This window comes from Anolis carolinensis, chromosome 2, assembly GCF_035594765.1.
Source record: "Anolis carolinensis isolate JA03-04 chromosome 2, rAnoCar3.1.pri, whole genome shotgun sequence".
NCBI lineage: Eukaryota > Metazoa > Chordata > Lepidosauria > Squamata > Dactyloidae > Anolis > Anolis carolinensis.
In genome coordinates this window covers 140,136,940-140,157,910 of record NC_085842.1, presented here as the reverse complement: position 1 = coordinate 140,157,910, position 20,971 = coordinate 140,136,940, and the positions used below count along the sequence as shown (strand labels likewise).

At 38.8% G+C, this 20,971-nt stretch overlaps 1 protein-coding gene across 1 annotated transcript; it reads left to right on the top strand.

The window, feature by feature from the left end:
• Positions 1–28: 28 nt before the first annotated feature.
• LOC100557218 (protein SCO1 homolog, mitochondrial) lies at positions 29–9,454 on the top strand. Its single transcript, XM_003217175.3, has 6 exons — positions 29–234; positions 2,177–2,267; positions 3,695–3,892; positions 5,109–5,201; positions 5,347–5,462; positions 8,527–9,454. The coding sequence occupies exons 1-6, from the start codon at positions 46–48 to the stop codon at positions 8,656–8,658; spliced, it is 819 nt and encodes a 272-aa protein (XP_003217223.2). The 5' UTR covers positions 29–45; the 3' UTR covers positions 8,659–9,454.
• Positions 9,455–20,971: the final 11,517 nt, after the last annotated feature.

Genomic DNA, 20,971 nt, shown 5'->3' with positions numbered 1-20,971 from the left:
TGGAGTGCGCATGCCTGTTTCCCCCCGGAAGTCCAGCCTGTCTCTATGATTGGGCTCCTGGAAAGGGACGGAGGAAAGATGGCGTTGGCGTTCCCGGCTCGGCTGCGGTTGCTGGCAGGGCGCCGGGCCTCGTTGCCGTGGTGCTGCTGCTGCTGCTGCCTCTACCCGTCTTCGCGGACGAGGGCCACGCAGGCCTCCGGGGAGCCTCCGCGGAGCGGGCCCAGCAAACCTGGGGTGAGGAGAGCAGGGAAGGAGGGAGAGCTCGGGTGGCCCGCCCTGTGAGGGCCCTTCCATGCCCTATATCCCAGGATCGGATCCCAGCCAGGTTTTCTGTTTTAAACTGGATTATACGAGTCCGCACTTCCAGATAATCTGGGATAAACAAAAAACCTGGGATCAGATCCTGGGATATAGGATCTGTCTGGAAGGGCCCTGAGTAATCCCTCCGAGCCGGGAAGCTAGGACCTCACCATACTAGATCTCCCAGGATTGCATAGCATTGAGCCATGGCTGTTAAAGCGGTGTCCAACTGCAGAGATAAAAAGTGACATTTCTGAAGCAGCAGCTCCCTCTTCATCGGGGCACAGGGAGGTCCAGTGGTTAGAGGGGTGGGTTTGGGAGACTCAGTATTGGACTACTGGATTATGACCTATTAAGGTCATAACGTATTGGGTAGCAGAGTTACGGAAATGTTCCTTTAGTTTATTGGGTAATGGATGATCACTGGGCATGTAGATATCTTGTTTCTCTTTGATGCTTTTAGCGAAGCTTCAAGCAGACTTCTTAAAAATAACATGTTTGTTTTACTCATAACTTCATGTATTTAAATATACAGGTACATTCTTTTCAGGTTAAGCTTTAAAATGTTTCAGTTTGTATCTTTAATTTATAATCTTTAATGGTCTCTTCAAAACTATATTGCTTTGTACAGCTCGCTTTAATAACAGTCTACTTCCAAAGAAACTCAGGCCTCAACTGACCTCTAATTTCTAACATTGGTTTCTGTACTCAAATAGACTCAAGTCTCAACTTCTTCTATCATCCTTTTAAAACAACATTGTAAACAGTCACTGAACCAGTCACATGGTCTGCAGCCCCGCTTACTGCTTGAAATACATAGAGCTAAAAACTGCAAACCAAATAAGACGTACACTTCAGGAAATAAACTGACACATTATAAAACAGACAAAACATTAAATAGAGGAAGCTTGAGAAAGTTGCTATCTCCAACATTCAGGGTCTTTGTAAGGGGTTAGTCTCTCCCATCTTAGCCCCCAGTGAATCCCCCAAGTAGTGTAGGACAGTCAACAGTTTAGTGGGGGTCAGGCTGGTGTCAGATACTCAGCCCTTTTTCTGATCCTTCATTTCCTTAATAGAGCTGTGTGTTTACCTGGACTGTTGTCTGCCCCACATTACTTGCTGCTAACTCAGACGCATGAGCCAACACCCACACTTTTTTTTAATAATAAGGGACCACTCTGGTGTGGTGATGTTAGACTAAGATTCTGGGAGATTAGAATGCAAATCCTCACTTGGGTATGAAAAACCACTAGTTGATTTTGGGCATATCTTTCTCTCAACCTCACAGGAAGGCAATTGCCCTCTGAATAAATCTTGCCAAGAAAGCAGTAGCATTTGTCAACTTGTTTTTCTTAAGCAAGGAATGCTCAGAGGTGTTTTACCATTGCTTTCCTCTGAAACAGAGCCCACAGCACCCGGTTTTCCTTGTTAACTCCTGGATCAAAGCAGCAAACAGACTTGATCCTGTCCAGCTTTCAAAATCAGATGGGATCTGGTGCCTTTAGGGTGTTTGGGCTACAACTGTGCTGATAAAGTGGACTGTCTTGAAAACCTACACAGCCAAAATCTGAATGTAGGCGACCTTTTCTAATTTCTCCCTGTAGAGTAGACACATACCCTTCCACCACTTCCCCAGGTTTTGCAACTTACTTTTATGTTTCCTGGCAATGGTTTGCAAATCTTTGGTCTTTGCTTAAGTTATGATGTATTTCAGTCTGAGAAATGAGAAAGGATACAGTCTGTACTTTGCTTTTGAAAAATGTGGCCCGAGAGAAGGAGGAAGTGAAATAAAAATGATTTCTATGAGGCGGATTCAGGTCAGTGAGCAAATATATTTACATAAACACATCCATTTCTTTTATCTCTTTCCCAGTAGCCTGTAACTTGGAAGACTCTGGCAATCACCTGTGCAATTGGAGGAGGATTGTTAGCAACAATGAAATACTTCAAAAAAGAAAAACAGGAAAGTTGGTATCAATCACCATTTCTTCTCTTCTTGATTCATTACCATCTAGTTGCACAGATACAAACACACTATGTTCCTTCCTAGAGTAGTAAAACTGTCAAAATCTTGTTGACTCAGTCACAAGAGTACTTTATAGAGTACTTTACAAATATGTAGTTAGAACCATTTAGATTCTGCTAAAATGAATTGTGTAGTCATTTGCTTACCTTAGTTCTTATACAGCTTATTATATAAGGTTCGTCTGACCAAGTCCTCCCATGTTCAAGCTATACTATGAGTCGCATCTGTAGCACTTTATAGTTTATTACAGTGATTCTCAGACAAAGATTTTGAGAGTAGTTAGAATGATGATTTAAGCATTTTGAAGTGTATCAAGAAACTAGCCATCTTCGCTGATGTCTTGGAGACAAGCAAATGAAATTACAGTAGAGTCTCACTTATCGAAGCTAAACAGGCCGGCAGAAGCTTGGATAAGCAAATATCTTGGATAATAAGGAGGGATTAAGAAAAAGCCTATTAAACATCAAATTAGGTTATGATTTTACAAATTAAGCACCAAAACATCATGTTATACAACAAATTTGACAGAAAAAGTAGTTCAACACGCAGTAATGTTATGTTGTAATTACTGTATTTACAAATTTAGCACCAAAATATCACGATACATTGAAAACATTGACTACAAAAATGGCTTGGATAATCCAGAGGCTTGGATAAGTGAGACTCTACTGTATTAAAAAACAGGGAAAGGAGCACGTCCCAATTTATGTTCTAAAGCTCTTTTGTGAAACAATCAAAAGGTGCATCTATATTGTCAAATTCCTGAAATTTGACATTTTAACTGCCATGGCTCAAGCCTTTGGAATCATGGGTGTTTTAGTTGTTTATGATCTTTTCCTTTCTCTGCCAAAGAGTGCTGGTACTTCATACTACAGCTCCCAGAATCCAGTAGTTTTGAGCCATGGCAGTTAAAGTGATATCAAACTACATTAATTTGACAGTTTTTGCCTGAAGGGCAAAAATAGTATTGAAATAATCTGTATTTTGAGGTTCTGAATGGGGTTTTTTCTCCAGACTTTTACATTTATTGTTGTAGCTTGCATCAATATTGAATTGGATATTTAATCTTGCAATTCTTCAGACATTTGTAACAGGTTACAGATCTCTTTTTAAAACAAATTATTGCTTTTTCCCCGTGTTCTTCCTTCTTCCATGGAGCAGAGCATAATAGAAGCACCTCTACTGTATATTGAAGTATCCAGAAAATGCAAGAACAGCAACAGTGTAGGCTTTTTTCATCTTAAGGAGGTGTAGAATCTGGAGTGGAATGAAAGTTAGAAAGAAAGGAGGAGGAGCAATAATGTGTGATTGCTCTATAAGAATTATTTGATTTAAGATGAATAATCTTCAGTTGTGCTGCTATTTCAGTGATGGAGAAGGAACGGCAACGGAGTATTGGAAAGCCATTGTTGGGAGGCCATTTCTCACTCACTGATCACAAGGGCGAGCCCAAGTCAGATCGTCACTATCTGGGTCAATGGGTGCTCATCTACTTTGGTTTTACACACTGTCCTGACATTTGTCCAGAAGAACTGGAGAAAATGATTCTAGCTGTAGATGAAATTGGTAAGTGAGTCATTCAGAAACCAGAGTTGTCTTTAATGAATGGGAATGGTATCTATAGTTCTGTTTGCTAGAATAATGTTTGTTATAGGATTGTTTTTTATTCTTTTTTCTAGTATGGGTATTTATAGCAAGGGATAGAATAAGATTTACTATTTACTTTTTGTTGGATCTGCTGCCTTACTGCACCTACTGCAAAAAAGTGCATTCCCAATATTATTAGATTACAACTCCTAATCAGCCTTAGCAGCATAGCTAGACAGGAGGAATGTTGAGAGTGGCAGTCCAATAACACGATTTCCCAGCTCTCAAGAAATCTACACTGAAAAAATTCAACAGGAAAAATATAGTTTGGGATGGGGTGAGAGATGAATTCAGGTGAAAGGTATTATATAATATTTAAATTTTAATGGGATAGTTACCTTGGTCTGTTGTAGGAAAACAGTAGTCTTTGACATCTTAAATCTATGTAATACACATCCCTCTTATGTATTTGAAATTTGAGAACAGCAGGGAAGAAAAGTTAAGGTGTGCAGAACTGGTGGACTATGAGATGAAATCACAGATAAGAGATAGATGCTTCCATGTGTGTCTCTGGAGAAGAAGAAGATTCTACTTCTATGCATCACCCAGAAAAAGACAACAAATTCTCCAAGACCGCTGGAGATCTTCAGTTTGCTGTAGAGTAGGGTGACTAGGTATATAATCAGAAGCACTGGCCAAATATAGAATCGGGCAAGGCTTTAGTTAACTACAAAATGAAGGACAAATTTATGCTTAATATGGAAAGGAATAATGTAAAATGTTCCTGTGCCAATTTGGTATCTGTCCCTGCTAGGAAAGGAGTTCCATAATGTGAGGCAACCACCAAACAAACCTGACATTAGACAGAAAAAACAGTCTTTCCAGAAGATCATAAGAACTTAGTTCTGCTATTTCCAGAAAACTCATTACTGACTACAAGAATATAATTTTTCTTATGAGTTAAACCAAGTTACCATTTTCTAGGACAACTTTTTCCCCTGATTTTGCATCCTCAAATCCTATTGGACTATAACTACGACTACTCCAGCTTATATCATCAGGGGTGATTAATTTGTAGTATAGCAACTGGGAGTTTTACGGAAGGCTGTTCTAGATTAGTTATGGGGTTTAATAGTTGGAAAATGATTTCAGGTCTTGCTACTGAGATATTAATCATCATGCTTTGTGGCAACAGATGCTATCCAGTCTCTGCCCAACGTCACTCCACTCTTTATCACCATCGATCCAGAGAGAGATAATAAAGAAGCCATTGCTAGATATGTCAAAGGTAAGGTTAGCCTTTTCTCTTAACATGGTATTGCACTGATGCCCTTGGCTGGCAACCCTGACCAGAATGGCTGCTGCAGCACTGGAAGGGCCTCTCATGGGTCCCTAATGCAGTCTGATCTAATGAGCCCTGTTTTTATTCCAAGAGTTTTCACCTAAACTGATTGGATTGACGGGTACAAAAGAGCAGATTGATCAAGTGGCTCGAGCCTATCGTGTCTACTACAGTTCTGGCCCCAAAGATGAAGATAATGATTATATTGTGAGTATGATTTTTGAACACGGTTTTTCTAATTAAGCCAGAAACTGATATGCCTGGAGAGGGCTTTATGAAAACAAAACAGTTCTGATTTAACCATTTTGTTAGAAGTGGGTGAAGTGTGTTTTGATGGAATGCCTCATGTAAAACAGCTGAAGGAGTCAATTGAAAGGACTCTGGGGAGCAGATAGTAGTTGAGCTGTCATGAACTGACATTTCCAAATAAGTTTAGAGCAGAAGTTGATGAAGAAGGGCACATTTGTAGGCACAGAAGCTCTTGGATGAGGAAAGTGTATATATAATTGGTATATATTCCCCTCATAATGGAAAGATTATCTTGTAATAACAACAGATGATGGACTTCTATGACTTCAATGTTTTCTATTGTGTCTACAAGAACACAGTTGCTGAGAAATGCTTGTTTTGAGTTCAGGGAAGAGAACAGTCGGAAAGGCAGGAGTGGTCCTAAATATGCTTCTCTTGGTTGTTGTGGTACAGATGCTGCTTAAGATATAGGTCTGGGTTTCTTTTCTCATATTAGTTTGTCTTGACAGATTCACACTGATGTCCAAAAATTCAGATATGCAGTCTTTTATCCGAAGCCTATCTCTCTTAGGACTCTATCATAGATATTAAGTACATAGATTATTAAAATTGGCAAGAACTGAGACAATGTAGCCACACGAGGGAGCCAGATAGTGGATGGGATATATCCTGCTACCCTTCATCTGGTAGTCTTCTACCTCTGCTGTTTAACAGAGCACTCTGCATAGTCTAGGCTGGCCTCACTGCTTATTTTGATGACAAACAAGAGTCTTTTTATTCAAACAAGGTTTTAATGATGAATTGGTTGCAGGAAGAGTTTTTGATTGTAGGGTGTTCTGTATTTTAACTTTATTGTTATGTTTGTACATGATTTACCACTAAAAATGCAGTGATGTTTTAATGTGATAATTTGTCTAATCACATTTTAACTTATCCGGTTCCTTAGCTTTATCCTGGTTAATCAATGTTAATTAAAATTGATTTCTGAGGTGTTGTTACTGCTCCTCCACCACCTGTTCTGGTTGTTCAAAGTAATTCGGTATTGTTCCAACCCTCGGTTATGATATGGGAAGTGGGGCGGGGGAATAACCAGCAAAACAAGGGAAATTGTTTTCCTCCTTCAACACCCCCCAAATAAAAAGTACAGTAGAGTCTCACTTATCCAACATAAACGGGCTGGCAGAATGTTGGATAAGCGAATATGTTGGAGAATAAGGAGGCATTAAGGTAAAGCCTATTAAACATCAAATTAGGTTATGATTTTACAAATTAAGCACCAAAACATCATGTTATACAACCAATTTGACAGAAAAAGAAGTTCAATACGCAGTAGTGCTATGTAGTAATTACTGTATTTATGAATTTAGCACCAAAATATCATGATGTATTGAAAACATTGACTACAACATTACGTTGGATAATCCAGAATGTTGGATAAGCGAGTGTTGGATAAGTGAGACTCTGCTGTACTCTCCTTCTCTCCCTAGTGCCCTCTAGTGGCCTCTACCTGGATAATGGAACAGTATTGTAATTCAGATTCTCAAATTCTTCTCCCTTCTTTTTAATCTAACTATTCTACAGAAATAGAGTAGCAGATGTACTCTTAATGTTTTTAGTTTCCACCCCATGATGATTGGGAAGAGGCCATCTTTTCTAACTGTTTTGCAAGAAAGAAGAGGATCAAACATCATACTTCTATTTCCAAAGAGGAATTCCAATACATGGCTGCAGACTTCCAGTACAAAGGATCAGGTTCCTCCTTGGCATAGTCAGGATAGCTAAACTGAAAAAAAGTACAGTTCCCAACAAATCTTTTAATGAAGGATGAGAAAATGCCAGTCTGATGAACCAGGGTTTGAGGACCACACTGCTCTTCCTATGGTAACCTAAAGGGATGCATTTCTTATCTGCACCTGCATACCCTTTCAAAGAGCTGGAACACTGGATACTCTGTTAGCACAGAAATAGCTAATACAGCCATCTAAGCCTTTGTCATTTTCTTACATTTTGAGACATTTTGTCAATTTGCTAATCCATTTGGGCGATTTTTCCATATTTGTCAATGCCTATTTCCAAAACGGAAGTATCTGAATGGGGGGAAAAGGCCAGATGAAGCTAAAATTATTAAGGAAAGGAAGATGTAGCAAACCCCATCTCTTTGAAGTTTGCGGATTGTGTTGGCTATTTCTGCACCATACTCCTCAAAACCAAGCTTTATTGTGGGGTGGGAGCAAAGGGATCCTCAGGTGCACAAAAATGCTTGGGGCATTTAATCATCAGGAATCTAATAGCAGGATTTTCTGATGAACTTACAGGATTTGGAACTGATAGACTAAGATACAAATCCACCCAGAGAGAATTGGGAAAAGAGACTAACAGTGAATAATTAAACCGAGGTGCTGAGAATGGAAGATCGACAACTACCCCCTAACTTTCCCATCCCCCCTCTTCCTCCCTATTCTATTCCTCTATCCCCCTCATTGCCTCTTCCCCTTTTTTCCGTGTTTTTTTTCTCCTTTACCTTCCCCCTATCTATGTTTCTTTTAAGATAACTGTATATAAAACCCTTCAATAAAAATATCTATATATAAAAAAAGGAATCTAATAGCAGGAAAGTAGATAAGTGCCAGAAGGGATTTTTATTTTTATATGTGGTATGCAATTCTGAAGTCTATGGAACCTTAGGATTGACCTCCAACATACTTGATAATTACCATTCTTCCCTTACATTTCAGAGGGTGGTTGTTTTCCATAAGAGCCCATCTGTACTTCATGCAGTGACTTCTCAAAGGGTTTCTGAAGTATTCTTTTTCTGCATGATTTGGGTGCATTTGCTTTTTTCTCTTTCAGTGCTCAGCTTTTTGTGTAATTCTCACATTTTGGTATAGAGCCACTGTGTTTGAGACCTCATTAAAAAAAAGCCCTATAGTGAGTTGGCAGTTCTGTGAACTGATAGTTACTGCTGTGTGTGGAACATGCTGTCTCCAACTCTCATCCCCAGTTTGTCTTATTTTTCTTGCAGGTGGATCATACCATCATAATGTACCTTGTTGGTCCCGATGGGAAGTTTGTTGATTATTATGGCCAAAACAAGAAGCATTCTGAGATTGCCGCTTCAATTGCTGGACACATGAGACAATTTAAACAAAGTTAGGGAAGGAAAGAGTTCCTATTGGATGCCAAGAATGCTGCCCATCAAGTGGACATAACACTACGGATATGTGCCATGAAGATAGGATTGGTTGGATGAAGTGCAAGTAATATCCCTTGGCACCTTCCTTATTTCTTTGCAGTTAAGGCTGTATTTCTGGGCTAAGACTCAGAATGGATTAAATAAAGAACAGGGGTCATATAAAACTATGTGACCAAATACTTTTCTCAGAATGTGCATTGACTCTTGACTTTTTGTGTGGAATGCCTTTGGATACAATACAGGTGGACCTAAGGATAAAATGATCACACCTGAATGTTGGTCACTCTAGCCTTGGAATCGTTTTTGATACTTGAATTATGATTTCTTGTAATGCTAAAGGACTATATATAGATTTAATTGAAGTGAGCAGTACTCCTGATGCTGTTTATGGCACAAGCCTTGCCTGAAATGTGAATGTTTTTTGCTAACATCAGTGGCATCACCATCACTTCCAAGATGACATTTTCTGACAGCCAAAGAAGCTGTCTTTTGGAATTTTTATTAATACTTATATTTTTGAAATTGCTAGTGTAGCTCATGACAGGACTAGCAAACCTGCCACTCCTTCCATATGTTGGCATAGACTCCCATCATTCCTACCAGCATGGGTTCATATTGAGAGCTATGGGTTCCCTGTTCCTAGTTTATGACATAACTGTAGAGCACTAAGTAACTAAATCTATATATAGAGGGATTATTGATCAAATGAAATCACATTCATTGTACTGACACTGAAATAAAGTATAAAAACTCTGGAGATTACGTTGTTTTATTCAAATCTCTAATCAGATAACATGAATGTTGCCCTTGAAACAGTGTGCCTATCTTTGAAGGTTTTTTGTACTTCTCATTCAGTAGGATGAAATTGCTGGATTCAAGTATCATGGATGAGCACTGCTACCAGATGTCATTCAAATTCAGTCTCCTCTGCTACAATGTTATTAATCTTCCAGTTGGCATATTAAAATGGATAAATAATCCTGTGTAGACCAAAGTTTTAGGCTGTTCAATGAAGTATACATCATTTCTGTAATGAAGAAAAATTCTATAGAGAACATAAATATTTTGAGTTACTAAATTTCTATCACCTGACATAAATGGTTGGAAGATGGCTGATCATCTTTCACACTCAACCACACTACACTATTTCTGTGGATTTTCTTTCTGTTTTAAGCTGCCTCTGGGAAGAACATGTTCCTTTGGAATGTGCCTTGAGAGATTTTTTTTTCCAGCAAGAGGCACTGTAATGTAAGAGGCTTCCTATGGAACTGAAATATCTTCTTTGCTTCTAAGATACCAGATGGAAAAAGGCAAAGCCTCTTTTTATCTAAGTGTCCACCAGGAATTTCCTTGGGTTAGTATGTGCTGAATGCTTTGGGGGCTTCGGTAGAATTTATCCTTCATTCTCAGCTGTTAAGGATTGCAATGGAGAAGTTCAGCTCCTTTCTCTTTTTGTCTCTGTGTTCATGCAGGTAAGATAGAGTGATATGTTGACTATCTTAGAGTGTACATGCATATACTAAAGAATATGTGAAAAACCCTTGCATTTCATGAAAAATACTACATCTTTCAAAGCCTTTGTACCATTTAAATATTCCTTGTCCAAAATTTTCAAGACATGATCCTCCTGCATTTTGTTGGTAGCTATATCTTTAATGTATTTGAGTCTATGTCTACAGTCTCCCTAGAATGCATACAATTCTCACCCAGCCTCTCCAAAAAGATTTTTTCCAAGCTACTTCAGGTTCCTTTATGCTGAGAACATGGGGCATGATTCAAGGGGTCAATATTACCAGTTGTTGGAGCTCTAGTTCCAACAACTGGTTGTGAGGCTGCTGCAGTCAGTTTCCTTGGATGGCATTACAGCAGGGGATTATATTTTCATTTCAAAATGGAAGTGAGAAGTAGATCCTGAATAAAAATAAAGCTTTTTGTTGGAATTCCTTTAATGCTGGACTCTTCAAAGGTATCAGTTTAAGTTAAAATGGCAAAAAGCAAAAGTTACAGGAATTGTTCAATTCCACAAAGGCTTAACAAAATTTACAATGTAGATCTTTAGAGATGCATGCTCTTCAGCTAAGTGATACTTAGCTAAGATGCATCTTTAGATAGTAGATCTGAAACAAAAAAGTCTTTTAGAAGAGATTTGAAAACCTGCATTGTGAATATTCTTAGTAGACAAATACACAATTAAAAATATTTCTCAAGGCTTTGAATAGTCTGCAAGACTCAAACAAGATGTTAACCAAAAGAGGAGGAATGAGGAGGAAAGTAATTGGTACTGAACCTATGAGCCTGCTTATGTCTTTGCAATAGCACACTGAAAAAGCCTACAAACATTCAGACTAGGTAGAGAACATCTTGTTCTGTCAACACCCTGGCTGGAGCAATATAGACTAAAGCTGTCCAAGGTGCTGGATGGAGTAGGGCTCCCCAGGCACTTCGCTCAAGGAGTTGACTTAGCTTCCTGGGGATTTTCTCCAGCCATAATTGCCAAATCGGTTGAAAAATGTTCCGTCTATGTCTCCCATGTTATTGGAGTGGGTGTATAAGTATGACACACTTAGCAGGTTGCTCTACTTCAAGCATGGGCAAACTTTGACCCTCCAGGTGTTTTGGACTTGAACTCCCAGAAATCCCAGCCAGTTTACCAGCTGTTATGAATTGTGGTAGTTGAAGTCCAAAACACCTGGAGGGCCAAAGTTTTCCCATGGTGCTCTACCTCCTAAATGGAAGGGCAAGAGACAGATCTGTGATTGGAGAACAGATTTTTTTTGATAAGGACTCTATGTTAGCTTCTGGACTGCATGGCTTGGGGAGACGGGAGGAATGGTGGAGCTTAGCTCCTCCACCGTGACTCCCCAGCCTTGGTAAAGAGGCTATTTTAAAGGCTAAAATGAGGCAAGAAAGAGGAGGACATCACTGTCATCCCTTCTCCATGGGTTTCCTGTGCCCTCAAGAGACGGAATGGCTCTGTAGACTGCCCCTGGGATTGTCGATCACAATCCTGAGGGCAGTCTTCACATCACACCTGCAGAGATCTGGAACTTAATTATAGGTCCAGATCTTTGCAGGTGTTATATTTAACCCAGAAGAAACCTGGACTTCCAGATTTATTCTGGATTAATGCACATTATCATAAGGCATCATTTGAACACCTCATGATAATGCATTCTCTACACTACATTATAGTGCAGTGTAGATGGGACCTCAGTAGAGTGGCAAATGGGTATATTCAAGCTATATTCTTTTCCAACATTTTTTTTTTACTCCAGCTGAAATAAAAATGTTGATGTATATAGATGATTATTATACATACGCCTAAATCAGTTTGTGGTCTTAAAAGATTCAGCAGCAAAACCAAACACAAAACAAGAACACAGTAACATGCCAAGTAGGAAACTGAACAGTCTTGATGTAAGATGGATCTGGCTGGCTGCTAAATGGTGACTAAGTAGGTGGTGGGTTAGGAAAAATGTCTGTATGAAGAATGTTGACCTTATAAGTAGAAATGAAGGAATTGCCCTAACAACACACAGAAATAAGAGTGTTATTTGTTAAGCATGTAGTTGGCCAAAGGTCCAGCAAAACTGAAACTTCGGTAGGCAATCAAGAATAAAGAACAATGGGTTGGATGAAAATGAAGTTTTTTCTGGATATTTTTTTTTGTGGACAAACAAATGGAGTCTGAAACATTGGCACAAATATTTCTTGTTTGCTCCTATCTTGGTCTATTAAAATACTTTTTGGGCTCTTAAAATAATATACCACTTATCCACCTAGAAAGCAAGTTGAACGAAAGACTGTTTCAGTATTTTTCAGTTTTCTGCCTGAGCTGGGTGCCTAATGTCCTTTGCAAGATACAATAGAGACAGCATATCTTCTGTCTATGTGCAAAGGAAAATGCATAGAACTGGGATGACTGGTTGTTTGTTTGTTTTTTAAAAAAAACCTTTTCAAGACTTTGAGGCTGGCTGAGGGGCTTTACGGAGAAAATGCATCACCTTTCCTGGGATCACACAAACTTTGCTGGATATGATCAAGACTCCCAAATCACAATGTTTAAACTGTGAGCTCATTTCTTCTGTTTGTAGTGAGGGTGTGAAACCCTCCCTTTTTTAAACTGGTGGAATAAGCAAAGAGATGTCCTGGAGGAAGGATAAAATGTGATGGTTCAAAAAGACCCAGGTTTGGCATATTGCCTTTTGGCACGATCATTGTGCCATCCCATTAACTTCAGGCAGCAGTTAGCTTGTTACAGTGGTTCCCAAACTTTGGCCCTCAAGATGTTTTTCTCTTTAGCTCCATAACTCCAAACTGTTGGCCAAGCTGGCTGGGGTTTTTTTTTTTTTTGGGGGGGGGGGGCAAAACACCTGGATGACCACAGTTTGGGAACCACTAACCTATGGCAATACAAAGCAGCAGGACTGTTTACAAAGTTTGGGGGTGTTGGCAAAGTATTTGAAGTAAGAGTGTCTACTAAAGTGTCCAGAGCAGTGAGATCAACAATATTCCTGCCTTTATATAAAGAAAAACTTCTTTTTGGAGGAGGGTGAGCTGGTAGGGCGCTGGTTAAGGCAACAAATTCATTGCTCCTCTCTGCCCTTTAGAGTTTTACTTTTGTCAGCACTTTCTTGGCTTTAGGCATTGGAGATCTTCTTACACTAAGGAACAACTGCTGCATTCCAAGGGGGGGGAAACAGATTCCTTCTGGCACTCCTTCCACTTTCCATAAAGTGCTGCAAATAACTAGGGAGTCAATGTCAGTGGGAAGGAGACAATTCCTTTCTGTGGTGCTTTGTCTGCCTTAGTCATACCCTACGCAATCAGAAGAGACCCCTCAATGCCACTGAGAGCTGTGGGAACGCCAACCATCCTTGCAGGTTTATGTTTTTCTTGTTTGTTGTATGCCTGTAAGTTGTTTCCAACCCTTGGCAATTCTAAGGCAAACCTTTTATTGGCAAGATTTGTTCAGAAGGGGTTTGCAATTGCCTTCCAATTAGACTGAGGAAGTGTATTTTGTTCAAGGTTACCCAGTAGATTTGATAGCTAAATGAGGTTTAGAAACCTGAAATCCAGAGTGGTTGGCCAACACTCAGACCACTACACTACACTACACAGGTGAAATATCTAAAATGTTATATATACTTTAACATAACTTATGATATCTGTAAGATGAGCTGGATTTAATAACATAATAAAGCTGAGGGGTGGGGGATCAAGTTTTTCCCTAGCCATGATTACCTGACTTAGGTTTTTAGGCAAAGAGATGCCACGTTAGATGAATGTTCCTTCTAATAAATGTTAATACATTGTTTAAACCACTCTCATCATACTTAATTCTTTGATAGATTATTTTCTGTATTTACATTGAATACACACTCAAGTCATTTCTGTGATAGATATGTCTAGCTGAATAACTTTCTGCTAAGAAAAGGTATGAAGTTTTTACTAACTTTTAAAAACTTTAGAGGTTTCCCCACCATTGTTCTAAAGCAGGGGTCCCCAAACTTTTTAAACAGGGGGCCAGTTCACGATCCTTTAGACCATTGGAGGTCCGGACTATAGTTGGCCACCAAGCAATAATAATAATAATAATAATAATAATAATAATAATAATAATAATAATAATAAAAAGAGGGTTGGAAGAGACCCTTTGGGCCATTTAGTCCAACACCCTTCTGCCTTTGTGCACCAAAAGCACAAGCAAAGCACCCCTGACAGATGGCCTCCCCGCCTCAATGTTAATAATAATAAAGAGGGTTGGAAGAGACCCTTTGGGCCATTGAGTCCAACCCCCTTCTGCCTTTTTGCACCAAAAGCACAAGCAAAGCACCCCTGACAGATGGCCTCTCCACCTCAATGTTAATAATAATAATAATAATAATAATAATAATAATAATAATAATAATAATAATAGAAGAGGAGAACCCTTGGGTCATTTAGCCCAACCCCCTTCTGCCTTTGTGCTGCCGGATAAATGGCTTTGATGGGCCGCATGTGGCCCCCGGGCCTTAGTTTGGGGACCCCTGTTCTAAAGTTTTCATCCATGAAGACTGATGTACTAAAATTATCATCATATATACTCATAGAAAATGCAATGTTTGATTGTATTTTCTTGTATGGCTGGGGTTGGACTGGATGGCCCTTGTGTTCTCTTCCAGTGCTATGATTATATGATTCTACGTAGTTGAAATGGAGCTGTGTGCTGGGATGAGGAACACATCAGGTTTGCTGACATATAAAAAGCTCTTTAAAAGGGGAATCTGATTCTTTTTTTTAAAAAAGGAGCCACATGGTGTAGTGGTTTGAGCACTGGAATATGACCCTGGAGACCAGGTTTCAAATCTCTGCTCAGCCATGGAAACCCACCTTCCCAGCCTCAGGAAAACATAATGGCAAAGCCTCTGAACAAATTTTGCCAACCAAATCCTGTGATAGGTTCATTTTAGGATTGCCATAAACTGGGAATGACTCAAACACATGACAACAAAAACAATCCTACATACCTCAGTCAATTTTGTGGATGTTCACTCAACAAAGATAGCTGAATATCATATTTCTGGAAAACTGGTGAGGGAAGGGGCAGGAAAAGAAATGAAAAATCTCTCAGCTCCAAAAGGCATGGCTGGTTGCAGTACCAATAAGTAAGTTTATAAACTTTCAGAAAGTAACTGATAGAGCTAGGCAGGTTACATTATAGGAGGCCAAAAAACAAATCACACCATTATATGGCATGTGGCATTACACAACAAATATTGTAAGTGAGAAGGAAGTAGAATAATAACATCTATAATAGAAAGTAAGTAACTATTCTTATTTCTCAGACTGCTTATTTTTTCTTTTTAACACTGTGGGAGGATATATGAAACAGGAAGAAAAGTAGGAGAAACTTGAAACCACAGGAATGACAATAAATAGAGGACATCTGATATCTTTACAGAAAATGTTCCATGTGTCTTGGAATCTTGTTGATGTCCATAAATTCTTACTACAATTGGTACAAGATAAATTTATAACATTGCGGGCAGATGAAGATAGCAAAAGAAGTTGCTGAAATGGGAGATTCCTTCACCTTGTCCCCAACATTCAGAAAATAGCTTGGTGGTAATAGGTACAGGATATTTCATAAAGTACAGTGTGACCTATACATTCATGTGGGATACATTCCTGGACTGTGAAACCATGGATAACAGTGAACCCTATTATTTTTAATAGGAGAAACAGCAAATTTATCAAGAAGAGGGTATAGCTTGTACAGGAGGCTGTAAGCGAATAAGTAAAACTATGGATAAGCAACACCATATATATTGGTTTCACAGATGAGGGGACTAATACTGTATAGGTGAGAGGAAGGATGATGGCTCTTTTCCAATTCAAGATCACAAATTTATAAGATAAGTCATCTACAATAGGAATCCAAAAAAGATTCCAGTTTAAACGGTTGCATTATTTCTTACATGAAATTGGATTCAAACTGGAGATATCTCCTTCTCACCTTGGCACTGAAACAACCTACACCACAGCAATAAAGCCATCTTGTGTGTCAACACCTTGTTTCCTCCGTCTTACGGCAAACAGATCCTGTGTTGATAATGTCTTATGTTTCTGCAAGTATAAAGTGTGTCAGCTACTTGAGAGGCCTCTGAGGAAAAGGACAGTGAAGTGTAGAGCTGCAAAACAAATACCCCTGATTTAATAAGGATCAAATATGACTATGATAATATTTAAGGTGCCAGTGGGGATTAAAGATAGGTAACATTTTTTCAGTTTCAAAATCTCACTTTTAAAAAGGAGCAATAGGTAAAGCTGCATGAAATTTGAGCAAGTCTTCACACTGCCCTTATTTTTAATTAAAGTACCCTTTTGTAATCACAGGGCAGTCTTTTGCATTTTTGATCACTACTGTAGTCAGTCATTCCTAGCAATTTTATTATTTTAGTGTTTCATCACTTACGTTTTTAGTATGTCTTGTTTTTTGCAGGTTTCAGGATTTTTGGAGTGAAAAGCTGTTGAAATACATTGTGACTCATGTATCGATGGGGATATGTTCTGGGACTTCAAGGATCTCTCATCCAAGAATACCATGGAGTTCTGCTAGTAAAAACCTAGAGATGACATGTTTTGTTGAATGTGGCCCCGCAGATATGGAAGTCATACTGTATCTTAAATAAATAAAATCTACACAGAATGACTTATATTGAGTTTAGTTCTTGATAACTGGTAGATATGGGAAGGAACTGATTGGTAAGAAAATCTGAGAGGCATCTGAGGAACAGAAAAGAGCAAAACATGAAGTTTAGAGCTTCAAAGTCAAGAAGTCTAATGAATCAACATAGCCATATTTGGACTCTTAGAATATTGCTGATATTTTGTTGTAATTCTCAGTACATCTTCTGCCTATCTCGATACTATCACAGCATTTTTTGACAATATTTATACCAGAGATTTTTTCCATTGCTTTCCACTTAGGCAAAGAGTGTGTGACTTCCCTAATCAGTGTGTTTCCATGGCTGAAAGAGGAGTCAAACTCTGGTTTCATGAAATTACTGTAATATATTATTCACTCAGTCAACTTACCCTTCCTTTTAGAAAGAACAGTATTATGGGATGGGAATATGATGTGTTTTTGTAGTCAAAGGCATCTGTCAAGAGTTTTGCTTTCAGCTGATTTCTTTTGCTGTTATCATGGCCAAATTACTTTTACCATAGAAAACTATACATTTTCAGGTATGGCATATAAATCCTTGGTGAAGATTATTTTAATTCTTTGTTGCTTTGTTTTAATCTGACAATGTTCCCAATTTCTGTGATTCAGAAGATGTCCTCTACGGACGTCATCAGATGAAGGCGCAGAAGTGTCTTCTCCCCTCTTTTCTGCATTGCCAGCACAGAGTCCCCTGGAGCTCATCACATAACTTCTGGCAGGAAGTTCCATGCCGGCAGCATTGTGGCAGCAGAAGCAGCAGCGGGGGACAGCAGGGAAACATTGTGGGAAGGGGCACCACGGACCCTATGGTAGGAAACACAGCATGAGTTTCCTACACTGCCCCATGATTTTCCCTGCTGTACCCCACTTTGCAAAGGGCATCTGATGAGGTCCTATGGCTGCCATAGAAGGATTGCAAGGACTTGATAACTAGCATGAGCTATGTTGTTACTACTATGGCATAGCACTGAGACTGTGAACATGTAGAAATCTATGTGTAATGGGAAAATTGGAGCCAACCAAAAGGATTGTATAATAATGAATAACACTTAACTGTGGAACAACATCAGGATTGTGGCAAGTCTCCTTTGTTGAATCAGCTAGCAGTACACTTCCAGTGGCAGCCATATATGTTTCCTGCTTTCTCATGTTTGTTTCCTATCTATCTCTCATCTATCTATCAATTTTCAGAACTGTGTTATTTATGTTTCTCTACTGGGATGGAAATTACAAACTTGTGTAGTTGCATAAGATACACCTTTTAAAAAAAAAAGACAGTGATGTGTTGTCAAAGGCTTTCATGGCCAAAATCACTGGGTTGCTGTGAGTTTTCCGGGCTGTATGGCCATGTTCCAGAAGCATTCTCTGTTTCACCCACATCTATGGCAGGCATCTGGTCATAGATGTGGGTGAGATGACAGAAAAGAATGCTTCTGGAATATAGCCACACAACCTGGAAAACTCACAACAACCCAGAAGACAATGTTGGCCAGAGCTTCTTAAGCTTTTTTATTTGTGACCCCCTTTTACCTGACTTTTTAAAGAGAAGTCAGGGAGACAAGCATGCATGGGAGAGGAGGCACAAAGGACAGTTATGACTATGCAGTTTGGAGTATCGATCCAGAAGCTGTGGCGATGTCAAAGACATTATTTTAATATTTTAATATGGGAAGGGGAGAATTGGCGCATGGTGGGGTAGAATGTATCCAATGTTCATTGAAGTTTCCTAAACCATGGGATGCCTCTTAAAAATGTATTTTCCATAGACTGTGTGATAAGGCCCTTTTAGATGGTTAGGTCTTAGAATAAAGGGTGTTGTTCTGGCTGATGTTGCTGTTTTAAAGGAGTATGCATAAGTATTCTGGCCTGAGCAGTTTGAAACCTACCTACAAGACAGTGTTATTCCTGAAGGAAAATTTCCAGAAAACTACTTTCCTTATCAAGTGAAAGTTAATTTTAGTGTGGGCAGCATCTTGGCATGAGGATGGAGATTCTGTAGGTTATTCATGCAATGTCCAGAATAGTAACCCTCTGGATGGTGGCTTTAGCAATCACTTAAGGAATTGCACATTATTTACAGCACTCCGTGCACTATCCATCCAAATGTTTCCCTTCAACTGCAGTCTGTTTCACGTCTATTTTAAAAAATCTATTTTGAAGTATTTAAGTATTTGTATAAAATAGTGTTATCTGAAAAGCTGCCCTCCCTGTTTAGCCTATGCCATCCTGTGCAAGGGCATAATGACGGAAGCGCCTCTGGAATGAGATGTTGTAGTCCCATTTGTCTCCTTCCAAAGCAATTGCATTCCTGGTATGCAGCAGGGAGTGCCATAAAAAGGGCCTTCTCCAATGGAATGACAATGTCCAGCTCAAGACTAAAGGCTTGAGACATTCCAAAGGAGAAGGACAGCACAGGTGGGCTTCACTGCAGCCAGCCCATCCAGAAAGGGAAGAGTAGAAGGAAAGCGCACTTTTATGGCAAGGCCATAATAAGAGTCAAAGAAGAGTGCCAGAATCCTGTGCTTTGTGCTATAAACAACTTCAAGAAGGGGACATGGGCTGAGGTGCTGAATTTAAGAGAACATTGCTGCAACTGGACTGAATATTTGTTGTGTGAGACAACTAAATACAGTAGAGTCTCACTTATCCAACATAAACGGGCCGGCAGAATGTTGGATAAGCGAATATGTTGGATAATAAGGAGAGATTAAGGAGAAGCCTATTAAACATCAAATTAGGTTATGATTTTACAAATTAAGCACCAAAACATCATGTTAGACAACACATTTGACAGAAAAAGTAGTTCAATATGCAGTAATGCTATGTAGTAATTACTGTATTTGCGAATTTAGCACCAAAATATCACGATATATTGAAAACATTGACTACAAAAATGCGTTGGATAATCCAGAACGTTGGATAAGTGGAGGTTGGATAAGTGAGACTCTACTGTACCTGCATTTTAAGGCATAAAGTGTTGTTAATTTTAAGATATTTAATATTCTTAAGATGTGTTGCTAACTGAAAAATGACTAAGAGTCTGGAAATCCATTGCGTTGATACTGCCAGTGTGCCAGGTGTCAGTATGTCATATGTAAACAAGGTAAAGCAAATAATACTCAAGAAAAAATGAAAATTGTATCCTGTTTTTTGTTCTCCCTATAATATCTAACGTCATGTTATATGTTTCCACCTCTGCTCTTGATTATTTCTTCTGATGGTGAAGATACAGATGAACATCTGTTATGACAACATGAGAAAGTGATTTTACATGTTTCAGACAAAATGGAGACGCCTTTTCTAAGAAGCATTTAATATGTTATCCTGCAAAAAAAGGTGAAAGGAGTTGGTGATGAAATAGGGAATAGGATTTTTAGAATCTGAGCACTTTAATTAGATTCTTCTACATTCTCATCGTACAATTCAATAGTGCAATTCCATGATATGGTTTCATTTTGCAGGTACTGCACTCTTTTTTTTAAACAATATAATACCTTTATTTTTAAGTCCTTATCTGTTTTCTGCTACTCTTACTTTTTTCTGTTCCCACCCTCAGAATATACAAATAAGAGTTGAGTATAACTCATTTAGATGGAAGGGCAAAACACTGACATGTAAAGTAAGGATGAGCATACACTGTACTTTCTTTGACAGTGTACTTTTTAAATGACTTATGGCCACAGTACGAGGATATTGAATGAATGGACTTTAACTATATATTTTATATTTTTATATTGTTTTAAGTGTTGTAATTTGATTTTATTCATTGCTATGTTTTAAATGTGTGTAGGCATCGAATTGTTGCCAATTGTGTACGCCGCCCTGAGTCCCTGAGGTGAGAAGGGCGGGATATAAATGTTGTAAATAGATAAATAAATAAATGTGTATCATATAGTCACAAGAACAAAATAATGCACATTACCAGTCTTGAATAGAGCAAACCATTGAATCAATAAATCCATTGACACACCACTGAGCCACAGATTCAATGTGGATACTTTATTTAGGATATTTTTATCATGTCAAAAGCGACTTGAGAACATACCGCAAGCCGCTTCTGGAATG

Excerpts from the sequence above, each read along its gene's own strand:
- LOC100557218 (XM_003217175.3), top strand. The coding sequence starts at position 46 with ATGATTGGGCTCCTGGAAAGGGACGGAGGAAAGATGGCGTTGGCGTTC. Across the intron at positions 235-2,176 it reads GCGGGCCCAGCAAACCTGGG|CCTGTAACTTGGAAGACTCT; the intron begins GTGAGGAGAGCA and ends CTTTCCCAGTAG. Across the intron at positions 2,268-3,694 it reads CAAAAAAGAAAAACAGGAAA|TGATGGAGAAGGAACGGCAA; the intron begins GTTGGTATCAAT and ends CTGCTATTTCAG.